Source organism: Diadema antillarum, unplaced genomic scaffold (genome assembly GCF_040938485.1).
Source record: "Diadema antillarum isolate AM-2024a unplaced genomic scaffold, OU_Dant_1.0 scf00000013, whole genome shotgun sequence".
NCBI lineage: Eukaryota > Metazoa > Echinodermata > Echinoidea > Diadematoida > Diadematidae > Diadema > Diadema antillarum.
Window position 1 is genome coordinate 389,210 of NW_027270902.1, and position 13,329 is coordinate 402,538.

General features: G+C 41.3%; 1 protein-coding gene across 1 annotated transcript; it reads right to left on the reverse strand.

The window, feature by feature from the left end:
• Positions 1-49: 49 nt before the first annotated feature.
• Positions 50-12,510, reverse strand: LOC139721343 (DNA ligase 3-like). The gene is made up of 16 exons (XM_071632663.1): positions 11,933-12,510; positions 11,372-11,488; positions 10,626-10,865; positions 9,290-9,396; positions 8,702-8,833; positions 8,045-8,202; positions 7,261-7,429; positions 6,425-6,649; positions 5,748-5,887; positions 5,022-5,311; positions 4,310-4,527; positions 3,017-3,163; positions 2,234-2,473; positions 1,312-1,422; positions 689-850; positions 50-142 (listed from the first exon to the last, which is right to left on the reverse strand). The coding sequence occupies exons 1-16, from the start codon at positions 12,501-12,503 to the stop codon at positions 50-52; spliced, it is 3,120 nt and encodes a 1,039-aa protein (XP_071488764.1). The 5' UTR covers positions 12,504-12,510.
• Between the last annotated feature and the right edge of the window lie 819 nt (positions 12,511-13,329).

Below are 13,329 nucleotides of genomic sequence, written 5' to 3' on the forward strand. Positions count from 1 at the left end.
TTCTCCTGTCTGTGGCAAGAATGAGAGAACCTCTACCGCCACAAGACTCCTAATTGGACATGGGTACGATGCGCTTCTGCCGGACGCACCGCCACACCCAGTCTGACGTCACAAGCTCGGTAGAGGAGCTGCTACCCCCCTCCTGGAATGAGAAGAAATCACAGACATGATGACTTAATTACAAGCTGTTGAATTATCTGTACCGAGTGAATGGCATAACTCTATTTCGGCAATCTTTCATTTCTCAACAGGAATTAGGCAGAAACAACTGACAGTGTAATAAAATACCCTCTTCAAAGAAGATGGGGGGGGGGGGTAGTCAAAGCAAACCATCAAAAACTCCACATTACTCTCCTATTATTACTTTGAATGATGACTAATAGCAATTAATGTACGGGGTGTTGATGAGATAGACTGATGGTAATCCAACCGATGTACATTGTACATTACACCTCTAAGGATGCTTAGTCTTCACACTTCACTACCTATTATGGTATACGGTATCACAGTGTTAGCTGAACATTTTCACAATGAAAGACTTATTATCTAGTGATTTTACAGCTTATTACGTACCACAATTCTCTTTTGGATGAATTTTGGTCCCTACTCAATAACACCTACTTGGCTTTTCTAATGCACACCAATCAAGTGGGAGGACAGCTAAGACAAATATAAGATGTGTCACTACCTTTGAGGGCTTGCTGTCTGTGACAAGGTGAGTTGCGCTGGACTTGCTTGTCTCATCCACTACATCGCCATCGTAGGCGATGACAAAGCGCTTCAGCTTGACGGACTCCTTGACCTCGTCGGGGATGTAAAAGGTCATCCCGGTGAACACATTCGGTAGACCCTGGAATGGAGAAGAGTTTGATCTGTCAATGCAATGGTTTGCCCCATGGAAAGGAAAGGTGCTTGCTCCATTTTTGGAAATGTTTGATATGATGATTTCCTCCTATAGAGAGCAAACTGTAAAAATCACAGATCCTACATTGAAGACTTACTTGCCATGAAATATAGTAATGCAGGGGGAGGGTCATGTACTAAGAGGGAGTAACTACCATTAATGAATATAAGTTTTTCCTCATTCTCAAAGATGTCTTCATTCCACTGTGCAATAGCTGGTATAGTTAATGTTATGCATTTGTCCACTCATTCAGTTTTCTTCATCCAAGGTGGCCTTATATGCACTATTCTTCCAATGAGCCCTGCTTTCATTTTCAACAACACATGAACACAGAGGAAAATATACCAATATAACAATCACAAACAAAAGTAGCATGATGCAAGACATATAGGTACATATCTTCTCACCTTGTGTGGTCTGTGCTTTGCTGGTGACTTTGAAGGGGAGTGAGTGTACTTCCCTCGATGTTCTACACTCGTCTGGTAGCAGTCCTCTCCGTATTTACAGTCTGGCTTCTCCTGTGTGTGCAGAACAATGATACCAGACTTATGATGGGTCTGTCAGTAGGATAATAATTGCCATTTCAACAAATATTTTTTTTAAAAGGACAAAGATATGATAACTGGGCGACTTAGTTCCCTTGTAGGAGAACTATGGGAATGTGAAAAGCTGCACAAGGCTCTAGGACTGCCTAAATATGCATACCAATCGTGAAGTATGGAAGCATTCAAGCACAAAGTCGAGTGTGAAGGGACTTTCACACCCATACAAAACTCCATCTCTTACTTCACGTGTGAGTCTTCTCACAAGTTTAAACAGTAATATCCAACCTCAATTTTTATCAGAACACCCAAGCAAGAGTTCTGAATGATTTTGTGAATTGTGATCTCAGACTAGTCTCACACTCTGAATTTTCTCCCACCAACTTTGTCACGAAAAGTAGCAAGGTTTTATGGTTAATTGAACTCAATCAATAATTGACAGTAAGTTTTCATCACCTGCAGAATCCTTGCAGTGTGAAACAGTAACATTTTCCATTCATGCATCTAAAAACTAATACTTTTGAATCACGATAATTCCACTAAAAATATAATGTGTTCAATGCTGCTTTGAGTTTATGTCAAATAAAGAAGAGAGTAAAAGGCCTACTGGCTACATAAGTTGCAGGATCCATGGTGCAGCAATGAATATGTACAATCATGAAGTTGCCCCCTCTTCAGGGGGGGGGGGGGGGGAGGAGGGGGGAGGAGGGGGGGAGGAGGGGGGGAGGAGGGGGAGGAGGGGGGGCATTGTAATGACTACTACAAGGTGCAGTCAGGGCACCCTCACCTTTTTGGGACTTGCTGTGTTGCTCCTGTTACCATTAGTGTTCTCTGTCTTGATTTTCTTGGTGGGGGTTTCCACCCTCCTCCCTAACTTGAATCCAGTAATCTCCTCCTCCTCCTCATCATCATCATCTTCAGCTCCATCTTCACCTTTTCTCCTCTTGGTGGACACTTTGGAGGAAGAGGATGCCACGCCCATGATTGCACTGACATCTGTGCTCTCTTTGGACTTTTTGAAGAGGGTCTGTCAGAGAGAGAGAGAAGAAAAGAATGAACAATCACCAAAGTTTGGTAAAAGTTTCTAGGCACAGGTTTGGAGAAATCAAGCACAGAATATTACTTAAAGACAGTGAATTAACATCATTGTCTCCTATGATATGAGCCCCCAGCAGTAAATGAAGAGTTTTATCGCAAAATGAGATGTCCATTCCTCATTAGTTGAAACATTTGCGATTGAAGCTGCTAAAACATGGAGAAAATTATCAGAAAAATATAGGATATCTTTAATGATAACTTCCAGAATATTCCTTCTCATGTTACAAGTGTCCCTGAAAAGGTTTTATTTTGCTCTATCTGACGATGAACTTACTTTAAAATAGTTAAAACTGGCACTAAGTCTATTTTGCGATGACACTTATCAAATGTTCAATGCACATTTCAGCAATTACTTTCAAATGAGATAAAAATTGTAAGACTCATATTTTACTGGCTTTACTTCCCTTCTCCTCAAGCAAGATTAAAATATTGTCTTTGTAGTATGGAATAAAACGGGGCATCACTCCCTCACCTTCAGTCTCGGCAGATCTGTGGCAGTCTCAAAGTCCTTGTCGTCACGGAAACGGGTCACCCTGGGAAACCGGATGGAGATGCCACCAGCCGTGTGGGTCTCCGACTGGGTGAACTCGGCTCCGATGATCTCCCACACAGGTGCTTTCTGTTATACAGCATGGAAAGAATTAAATTACGTTCGTAGCTGGAGTGATTTGCAGACACTTACTTAACGAAGCCAAAACTTTCTTTTTATCCTCAATCTGTGTGTAACTTGTGGTTTATTTCAAAAAGAAAGAATTTATCTTGCATATTTTCTTCAGCAATGAGTTTTCTGTATGTTTTCCCCTTATGTGCATATTTTGTCTACTTGTCATCACTCTGGACATTTGGCAAAAATAGCAATAACAACAAGAAAAGTACTCTGAGAGCGCAGAACTTCGCCAAGCAGCTCATTTTCACCTATACATGGATGCCGAAAATCGCCCAATATCCCAATGACAAAGAAGCATCGTTTACCTCTCAACACCTTCCTGCTGCGCGGCGCCTGGAGCAGAGCGTGCGCTTTATTGCATGTATGCAAACCTCAAATACGCGCAGCTGGAACTCCAAAGTTCATTGACCCTATTTGCCAAAAGATAAGAAAAGTCCTTCAAAAATTAATAAAAATTCCCCCAATCACTACCAAAATTAGATTACCTGTTCATTGTGTCATCAACTTTTCATCCAAATTAATTCACAACTTTTTGAGTTATATTGCACAGAGACAAACAAACAAAACCGTCCAATGCCAATAAAAACATAACCTCCTTGGCAGAAATAATAAAAATGGAAAACAACTACACATGTAATGCAGAGATTGGTACTTTGATAGTCATATCCTACAATTTCTGAAACTACTATAACTAATGGAGGAGAAACAGATTGCTCTCCTTTGATGTCATGCTAAACACTGCCAAAAAGTTATGAGCTTTCAAAAAGTAGCTACAGGAAGTACATAGGTAGCTTGGACAAATGAGTGCATAATCAGGAACTAGCACTCTCACAGCAGAAAAAGAGGATTGTTAGATATCCAAGGTAATGCTTTAGAACCCACATATATGTTTGCAAGGATTACAAAAGAGTTTCTACTCCTTCTACGACACCTCCCTGCTTCCACTGACATTTTACTAGCTACTTTCACTTCTGGAACAGCTACTACGGCCACTATAGCTAATAACAATCAAACTGGGTTGAATGACTAATCACCACTACTTGTCATTTGTAAAAGATGATTTTTTTTTTTTTTTTTCAGTTGGCATTCATGACATACCTTGGGGTCCCTGATGACAAAGTCTGGCACCAGTCCTCGATTGACCTCCAGCCAAGAAGGCACCTTGCTGTAGTCCTTGCTGATCTTGACCATGTCCAGCTCCTTGTTGACCTTAAGCATGGTGGCATCGTCCAGGCCATTGGCACATTTGGTCACAGTGCGGAAAGTGTCCGTGGCAGGGTCGTACACACCCATCAGGAAGATGGACATGATACCACCTGCCAGGGGATAGTGAAGAAGAGGAGGAGGAGGAGGAGGAGGAGGAGGAGGAGGAGGAAGAGGAGGAGGAAATGAGATAGAGGAGGAAGAAGACAAACAACGATTATTGCATGAAGTTATCTATACAGAGACATATAAGACTTCCCATTTTTAAAGTGAATACCAGACAGGGTATGCAGTTCAGTCACTGAAATATTTGTCTCATGGCATTACTATAGGAATCAGCTCGACTAGAATCCAATGACCCAATGATTAAACCTAACATGCCTCCCTCAATCACAAGAATACCACACTCATATACAGTGCAACATCATAATGAAGAGATTGGAGATGGAGAGATTACTGATACATCAAGGTAATCTTGAGAGTTCCATTTCTTATATATTCTTTTGTTTCTAACCCTCACATGATGAAATACCTGACACAACAAGGTAATTTCAGTGGTCCTCAGCCTCTTGTTATAAGAAGGGTTCCCAAAAACCTGTGTGTTTACCTTTTGTTCCTGTGCCATAGAAGGCCCCCAGCACCAGCAGGTCGGCAGAATCGGCCATGGCGCCCTCCTTCAAGTAGTCCTTCTTGACCTTGAGCCAGTGGCGCTTGCCCGGCTCGTACACGCTCTTGATGTCCTTGAGTACCAGTCCCTCCAGGCCCTCGCGGATGACGTCAGCGATGAGGCCCGACAGCTGGCCCGGCTTGGTGACAAACTTGGACTCGGACAGCATAATGCGGTTGGGGATCTCCTTCAGGTTCTCCTCCAGGATCTTCCTGCGCTCCTTGAGGGGCCTGCAGAGACATCAGGGTCCAGGAGTTAGAACAAGCTTACATAGGTATTGTTCAGCTGACAATCAGATAGGCCATGAACTCCACAGATTTTGTACAGTGTTCATACATTTTTGTTCTCTCGGGATGGTATCACAATCACCCATCCACAAATCAGTGCATTTGGTAGAAAATTATCTAAGAATACATAATTTTCTTGATTTCTGCTCATTCCTAGATTAAATACTTTTATATTTCATTATTTTCTCCTTGAACAACCCAAAGTGAACAAGTACAAGTGGTCGAGGACAATCCTACCCTTTAAACATAGGCTAATTCAGATATGTTAAGAAATGAAGTAGCAATATATATCAGTTAAACAGCTGGCATACAATAGAAAATTAAACAGCAAAGAGGACATTTTTCATGTAAGAACTGGAATATTTGTGGCACTTCTTACTTGTCCATCAGGTCTTCCCCATTGAAGTGAAGGCAGTCAAAGACAAAGAGACAGACGTTGGCATCCTGAAAGGCAGACTTCTTGTGGATTCCCAGAGTTCCAAAGGGGAGGATCTTCCCATGTTTATCTACCATCAAGATCTGGAAGAGTGCAGGGACAAAGAGCAAAATAGACCTTGAGAAAACAACATAATATTGGACTACGTAATGATCAAAATCCTTCAATTCATCACTTTTTTGCTTAATGATGGTTTCAAAGTTTATGCATATTGTAACACAGGTCTCCCACAACTATGTTAAAACTCACCTTGAGCTCACATAACTCGACAAAGAGTAGTAAACATGGAAAGTGCAACAACTAACCCAGGTAAAAGAACCCAAAACAAAACACACCAATGACCAATAAACTATAAACAATCGACCTTGCCTAAGTCAAGCTCGCACAAGCAGAGAAATGGGCCAGATCGAAGAACACTTCTACCCTTGATGGATATAAACATGAGTTGATTTTATTGTGTAAGTCGAAATTCAAGTTGAAGGATTTTCTCCCATCCCATGGAGAGGTAGACTGTGCAACAGAAAATCAAATAGGTATGCTACTTTTACTTCAACCATACTCTCCAGACTGACTAAACTCTTTACAAAAGTATATATAAGGCTCTTGGAAATAACTCTCACCTCACTGTCTAGGATGAGGCTGTTGCCATGGGGACAGGCCTTGGGGATCCAGTCCTTGATGTGGACCACTTTGTGGGGGAGGACCGGCTTCAGGCTGCGGCTGAAGTACTGGAAGGTGTCCCCCTGCTTGTGGATCTGCACCCGCTCGCCATCGTACTTGATCTCGGCGTACATCCCATTGGGACACTTTCGTATCCCCATCTCGACTGACTTGCATGCCTCTGCCTGTAAAGGGAAAGTGGTGCAGGAAGGTACAAGAATGGATGACTAACACCTCATTTCATCTGTAATAGCCATCACCACAATCACATCAGCCTGATACCTTTAGTGATGGCAAAATTTTCAAGCTGGCACCACAAATCACAATCATTCTTTCTGACAGCAATTTGAGCCTTTAATTTGTGATCTAGCTTTTCATGAATATATACTTTTCCCCCCATATCATAACCACATATATGACACGAGTAAGACGATACTGCATGTAATAATCTACGAGACATAGAGTCTTGAAGGAGTCTCTTTCAGTAGATGACCACTAACATAAATGCAGAGTCCACCTGGATATATTCAACTGCTTTTAAATTCAATGCAAGTTAGAGAGATGACCTTAGGTCTTCTTACTGGTGACATGACATTTACTCCTGCGACAATTGCTCCTGTCCTATTTTAGAAGGACTTAGGGTCAGGGTTACGGTTATGATACGGTTTCAGGTGTAATCTGATATTAGTATTAGGGTTATGGAGATGCTTGTGTGTATACTTCATGTTTGGCTTAGCGTGGAGATATTTCATGGGAGCAACTGTCGCAGGAGCAAATGTCATGGAACCCTTCTTACCAGCATGGGCAGGACCGGAGTCATGAGCGAGGCCCTGATGCTCAGCTTCTTGGTCATCCCTGGGACACCGTTGCTGGCCTTGCGGTTCTGCAGGACGCGAGTGACCACGTCAAGGAGGTCCCTGGACGCCTGGAAGGCCTCATAGGCATTCGGGTCTAGAGCATCCAGACTACATTGAGGAACAGAACATTGGTGTTTTGTGTGATAAATTCTATCTCATAGCAAAGGTCAATACCAGTCCTCATCACAGTCTATAGTTTTCACATTCAGTCCCTTTCTCCAAATATAGACATAATGTACATCTGCAATCAAGTCTGAAAAGTGATTTAAAAGGATGTAGTCCAAGGATGCATTGTTCGGATACATCACAACTGTTCAGGCAAACTTTTAAACCTGAACTGCTATCGGAAACTGACACGCCATACGAGCTTGACCCATAAACTGATCCCAAAATGAAAGGGGGGAGGAGGCTAATTCTAAAACATTCAGATAAAAGAATTCTATACTCATGCCAAATGACTTACAGCACACATAGATACACACAAACAAAACCCAAACATATACGAAGACAAAGCATCCACATAAAGAGGCCAAAAAATCTTTGTGCAAAGGATGGTGTAACATCAATTAAAATGAAGAATGTGAGATTTTATAGCTGATGACATAAGGAATGCGTCAATCAAAGTCAGAATATTATGCCTTTCAAAGGTATATTAGGGTCTAAGTGTTTTGCCAGAGTGCAAACTGGGAGTATGTCTTATAATGCAGGAAGCTTGCCACTCACATGTGTTTGGCCCCTGAATTGATGCGAAGGTCGTGCTTGATGAGGCGGATGACCATCTTGAGGTCGTTGGCAGTACACCTTGCAGTGATCTTGGCCAGTTCTCGCTGCTGCTCCAGCTCCCTTGTGACTGTGGTCATGCTGTCTAAGAATTCATCGACCTGGGTGCAGCAAAAAGAGCTGAAAGTTACATCTGAATGGACTAGGGGAAGGTGGAAACTGATACTGAGGATCTTATCATATACCAAGACAAGCTAATAATTCTAAAATCAACATCAAAAGGACATCAGTCTGGCTGGTTGGAAATTAAGCAAGGTTTAGTTTGTGACTCTTAATCAATTATTAGTTGAAAAGCAATAGGATTAGGGGGTGATTGACATGAAAAATGCTAACAACAAATATATATACCCTTTCCCTTTCCCTGCAGTGATGCCATCTACTTCTACATTGAACACGATTCATCATATGCACACTGCAGATATCTTGAATAAATATGAGTTTTGTTGGCATCCCTTGATTGTTATATCTGGTTGCTTGTTCCAGTTTATTCAAATGTTTGAATTTATTCAAATTATCATAGATATATTCATATTCAAATGAATTCAATTATAAAACAGTTTCTCTATCAAAAGGAAAACGTAGTGAAACAAGAGCACTCACATCATAGATGGTCAACGAACTCTTCTTCTGAGGAGGCTGGTGCTTGCTAAGGTCAAAGAACTTTCTCACCGTCTCTGAGACATCGCCCTGCTCAAGGTCTGTCACCATTTCGTCAAGATCGGTGCCGAAAATCTGAGAAAAGCCAAAGCATTACACAACATCAACACAATAATTATGGACAAGAAGACTGTATAATCCTCTTTTTCTACACTCCTCCCCCCCCCCCCCCAATGAATTCCCCATTAAGTGATTTTTGATATGAATACTGCACCCTCTAGTAATTGTTTACAAAGCTTACAGAGCATTTTCTCAGAAACTGTGTAGACTGTTTCAAGCTTTGATAGTGATTTCAACATAGATGGGCAATTACTCTGAAACGGTATATTGTTTAAACAATGTGATAGATGGGCAATACAATCATTAACAACACAAACTTCCTATCACATTCAACTTCACAAAACATCAGATGATTTGTTACAAACAGGACTGGATATATCCACTGTAATGGATGTGACAGCACAGTGATGTAAATGTACCAGGTAATTGACTATGCACTGCGCTAGCAACACACTCCTGAGGGAAACCTACCTGACTGAAGAGTTTAACAAGCTGCTTGCTGTTGATGTTGTAGACGCGCTTCACCACGCCCGGTAGTAAGAGCTTTAACACTAAATAGGTGTCTCCTTCGAAGCCATCTGAATGAGCATTGCCAAAGTGAGAGTGGAGGTTACATAATTTCCGGTGATGGATATATTCAATTTCCTAGTTGAAGGCAATTCTTGATATCAACATAGATTGATGGGCCAATCTGAAATGATCAGCTAAGTGCCTGAGAATACCGTGCACTCCCGTTATAACGAAATTTCGTTATAACGAAGTAAATCTTCTGGTCCCAAAATTATCACCATTAAAGCCTATGGTAAAGAATTCGCTTATAACGAACACGGTTATAGCGAAATTTCCGTTATAACGAAGTCTTTTCCGAGCGCCACAGACAAAGAAAAACAAAAGAAATGTGCTCCATTATAACGAAATGCGAATTGCTTTCGAAAATACATAGCGGAACAAGCATTTATAGCGTCTCTGCATGGGTGAACGCTTCACACCACTCTGTGTTCGCTCTTAATTTGTGTCACGCACAGTTTCTGAGGGAAACTTGCGTTTATTATTGTGATACAGTTATCCATCATACTTCACATAGCTTTCCAGTGTATGATGAGTATTCAGCAAACAGAGTATGATATATATACGTGATTTCCTTGTTTTCGTTATATATTGTATTTGTTCGGTTATAACGAAATTTCGTTATAACGAAAGAAAACTGTCGGTCCCGAGCATTTTGTTATAACGGGAGTGCACTGTATCACATCACTTTATTCACTAGCAGGTCAAATATGTATTTCTATGCAGGGATGGCAGCAAATATTCATTGACAACCTAGTCAGAGTGATCCTAGAGTGATGACATCTTAGATAGGATGGACCGCACTCAGCAGGCTTTGAAAAAACGGAGCACAATTGTGCAAAACTTATGACAGGTCTCGAACCCAAATAGTTTGGTTGAAAATGAACTCTTAAAAGCAGATGCACAATTTTAGCTCAAACTGCACATAGGTGTATCAATTGAAAGTAGAAATATTCCTTAAATTTCCTTTCATGTTTAGTTCTTGTTTCCAAGAGTCTACAGATAAAATCATTTTGTGATCAATGTTCATGTTATGATCACATTTAATACGTCTTGCAGGCGTCTTGGAATATTGTCTTATGGGCACTTATTCAAGATGTGGAGGACTACCCTCTGAAATGACAATCGATGTAATGTCAACAGGGGAATCTACATGCAGTGCAAAAAATAATCTGAGATTTAAATGTCAGTGAAGTAGATGGCAGGATGATATTGGAAGGAGAAGAGGCAAGATACTCACCACCACTGCTGCCATCCTTGAGAAACTTTGCAACCACACCCGTCTTGGCGTGGTGGCCTGCCACATCCGCAACACGAGCACATAATTTGCGGTACTCCCGAAATGAGTTGTCGCTATGCTTGGGGTCACTGCCATCTCCTTTGTACTTCTCTTTCTTGGGAGCGGGCTTGGATGATGGAGAGGAGGATGCAGAGGAGGACGCGGCAGAGGTGTGATGTGATGCAGATGGCTGACTGGTGCCTTTAAGGGGTCAAACAGAATGCTTGGTAATCATAAATCAAAACTGCTCTACAATACACTTTGGGATACAAATGTAACTTCATTCGTTTTAATCTTAAAAGCTATAGTATATATATTCAAACAGAAGTCAGAAATGATTATTGATTCAAAAGAGAAAGCCTCATCAGAGACACCATGTTCATGTTACAGTAAGTAAAAACTCTTTACAGAGAGACTAAATTCTCCTCTTTATCTGTGCTGAGAGGGTTTTACCACAGTGGTGAGGGCGGGAATACAGTAATGGGAGGACTGCATGCCAGGAAGGCATTACATACACAGTCACCTTACTTAGCTCTCTGGCACTACATATGTTTCATTACCATCATCATTATTGTCATCATCATCATCCTTTCATCAGTGTTGAAGAGAAGAACATTGGGCAATTACAGTGATTAACAACTGGCCATACAATACATTTTGCAAAGCAATTTTGCCCTTTCACTAGTGTCATGATTCAAAGAACTTACCAGCCTGTGGTTTCTTTGACGGGGAGACGACCTGCCCAGACGGTGTAAGCTTCCCTTGTACAGCGGCCTTCTTCTTGGCTGGAGTTTTGCTGGGAGATTTGCTCTTTGAGAGAAGCTCTGAACCAGAGACAAACAAGAAACTTATTGGTTTACACAAACCATACTTCAGAAATGCAGCTTAAAGGATACTGTCGTGTCTAGCTTCTGCAACTCATTGATTGTGATTCTGACACTTCCTAGTAAAATTTTATGCCAATCAAATTCTTGTGAAATATTGAAAAGAAGACATGTAAACGGCCTTCATTCTTGCATATTTTCACAAATATCTCACTGAAATCATGTTCAAATACCTGGCAACGGAAGTCAAATGTTTACTATGCCGACTCGAGGAGCCCTCGAATTTAATCTAAGATGACATTGCAGAATGTACATGATTAGGTCATGAGGGAATATAAAAGCATGTGTTTCTTCCTTTTTCCAAATTAACACTGAATTTTTCAAGTACCAATAATGCCCTCACCTGAATGCAGAAGTGTATGCATTCATCTCTTTCACACTCACCTTCAATGTGTTTCCTAATGATATTCTTCTCCTCATCCTCCATGTTGCTGAATCCATCCAGGTCACTCGGATCTTCAATCTTCTTTGTGGTGGCTCTTGCGCGTGCAAACGACTCAAACATACAGTGGATGTGGAAGTAGTTTTTCATCATTCCACCATCATCGCTGAAGGGATTGGCTGTGAGTTTTGCAATCCGCGGCTCCTTCTTTGCAATTCCCTGCTTGCAGCGCTTGCATTTTGAAGTCCCCAAGCGTGCATAATCAACCATGAAGGCTTTGTCTTCCATTGTGGGATCAAAACTGACTTGTGTTGTTGAAAAGAAGTGCGGTAGTGTTCCGGACAGGAAATGTGGGCACGAAGCTTGTCTCAGACCAAATGTATTACACTGAAACTGGTGCCGTACAGACTGATATTGATGCTTTGTAAATAAACTCAGCCGGTGATGAGAACGATACTGCTGATAAATTTGTCCTGGAACAATTGATTTATCACTGACCACTCTGTTTCTTGCTTCTAGTAGCAGTCTGAGTGCATATGCTTCCCTTCTGACAAGAGTGGTCCACTGAAGCATATGAAAAGGAGCATGGATTCTTGCATTCATACAGAAGCCTTCAGAGCAGAGAGCAAGTCCTCCTGTAAACAGAGAAACACAATTACAGAGGAAAGCTATGATTAGAAGGTTATGAAACATTCTAGGGTCCACAATATTCTGAAGTTATCAAAGTTTACCTCTATTAGAGTGAAGAATTGAATGTGATATTTGATCCAAGCAGATAGGTTCTTTAAGGGCTTTATTTATAATAGGGTTAGTAGTAGTACAACTTGCTTACAAGTGTTCTTTGGATCATTGTGGATTGACCACATCAAACAAACTATACAATAAGATATTGTGTAAAGACAGTTTAGTAAAGTAAGCTATCCAAAATCCAACTGCTGATGTTTGACTACTCATAAGTGAATTTATCCTTTTTGCATACACTCATACAGTCAAATTTTGGTACGGAAACCGACACATACAGCGTATGCTACCCTCTGCAAGACCCTCTGCATAGGCCCTAACCTCTACTCTAACGTCAATTGCCATATAATTGCCACTTGCGTGTATTTCCTATGCGCTCCTGGGTTGGCGAACTGAATTAGTTCGCCGCCCTGGGTTGGCGAACTGAATTAGTTCGCCGCCCATAGCGCGCCACGTATTACCAGCGTGTGTGTTATACACACACTTCAATATAGGATGTAATGTGCATCATCGTGTTTGAAAAACTTTGTTTAATCTGCCACCTGGAATCCATTCGAAATCAAAAACATTCTCGCATCAAAAACGGTTTTGTGACCTGTTACTGTATTGAAAATACAGGCTAAATCGTGATATCGGTCCCATCTTGTTCTGCGTGTGC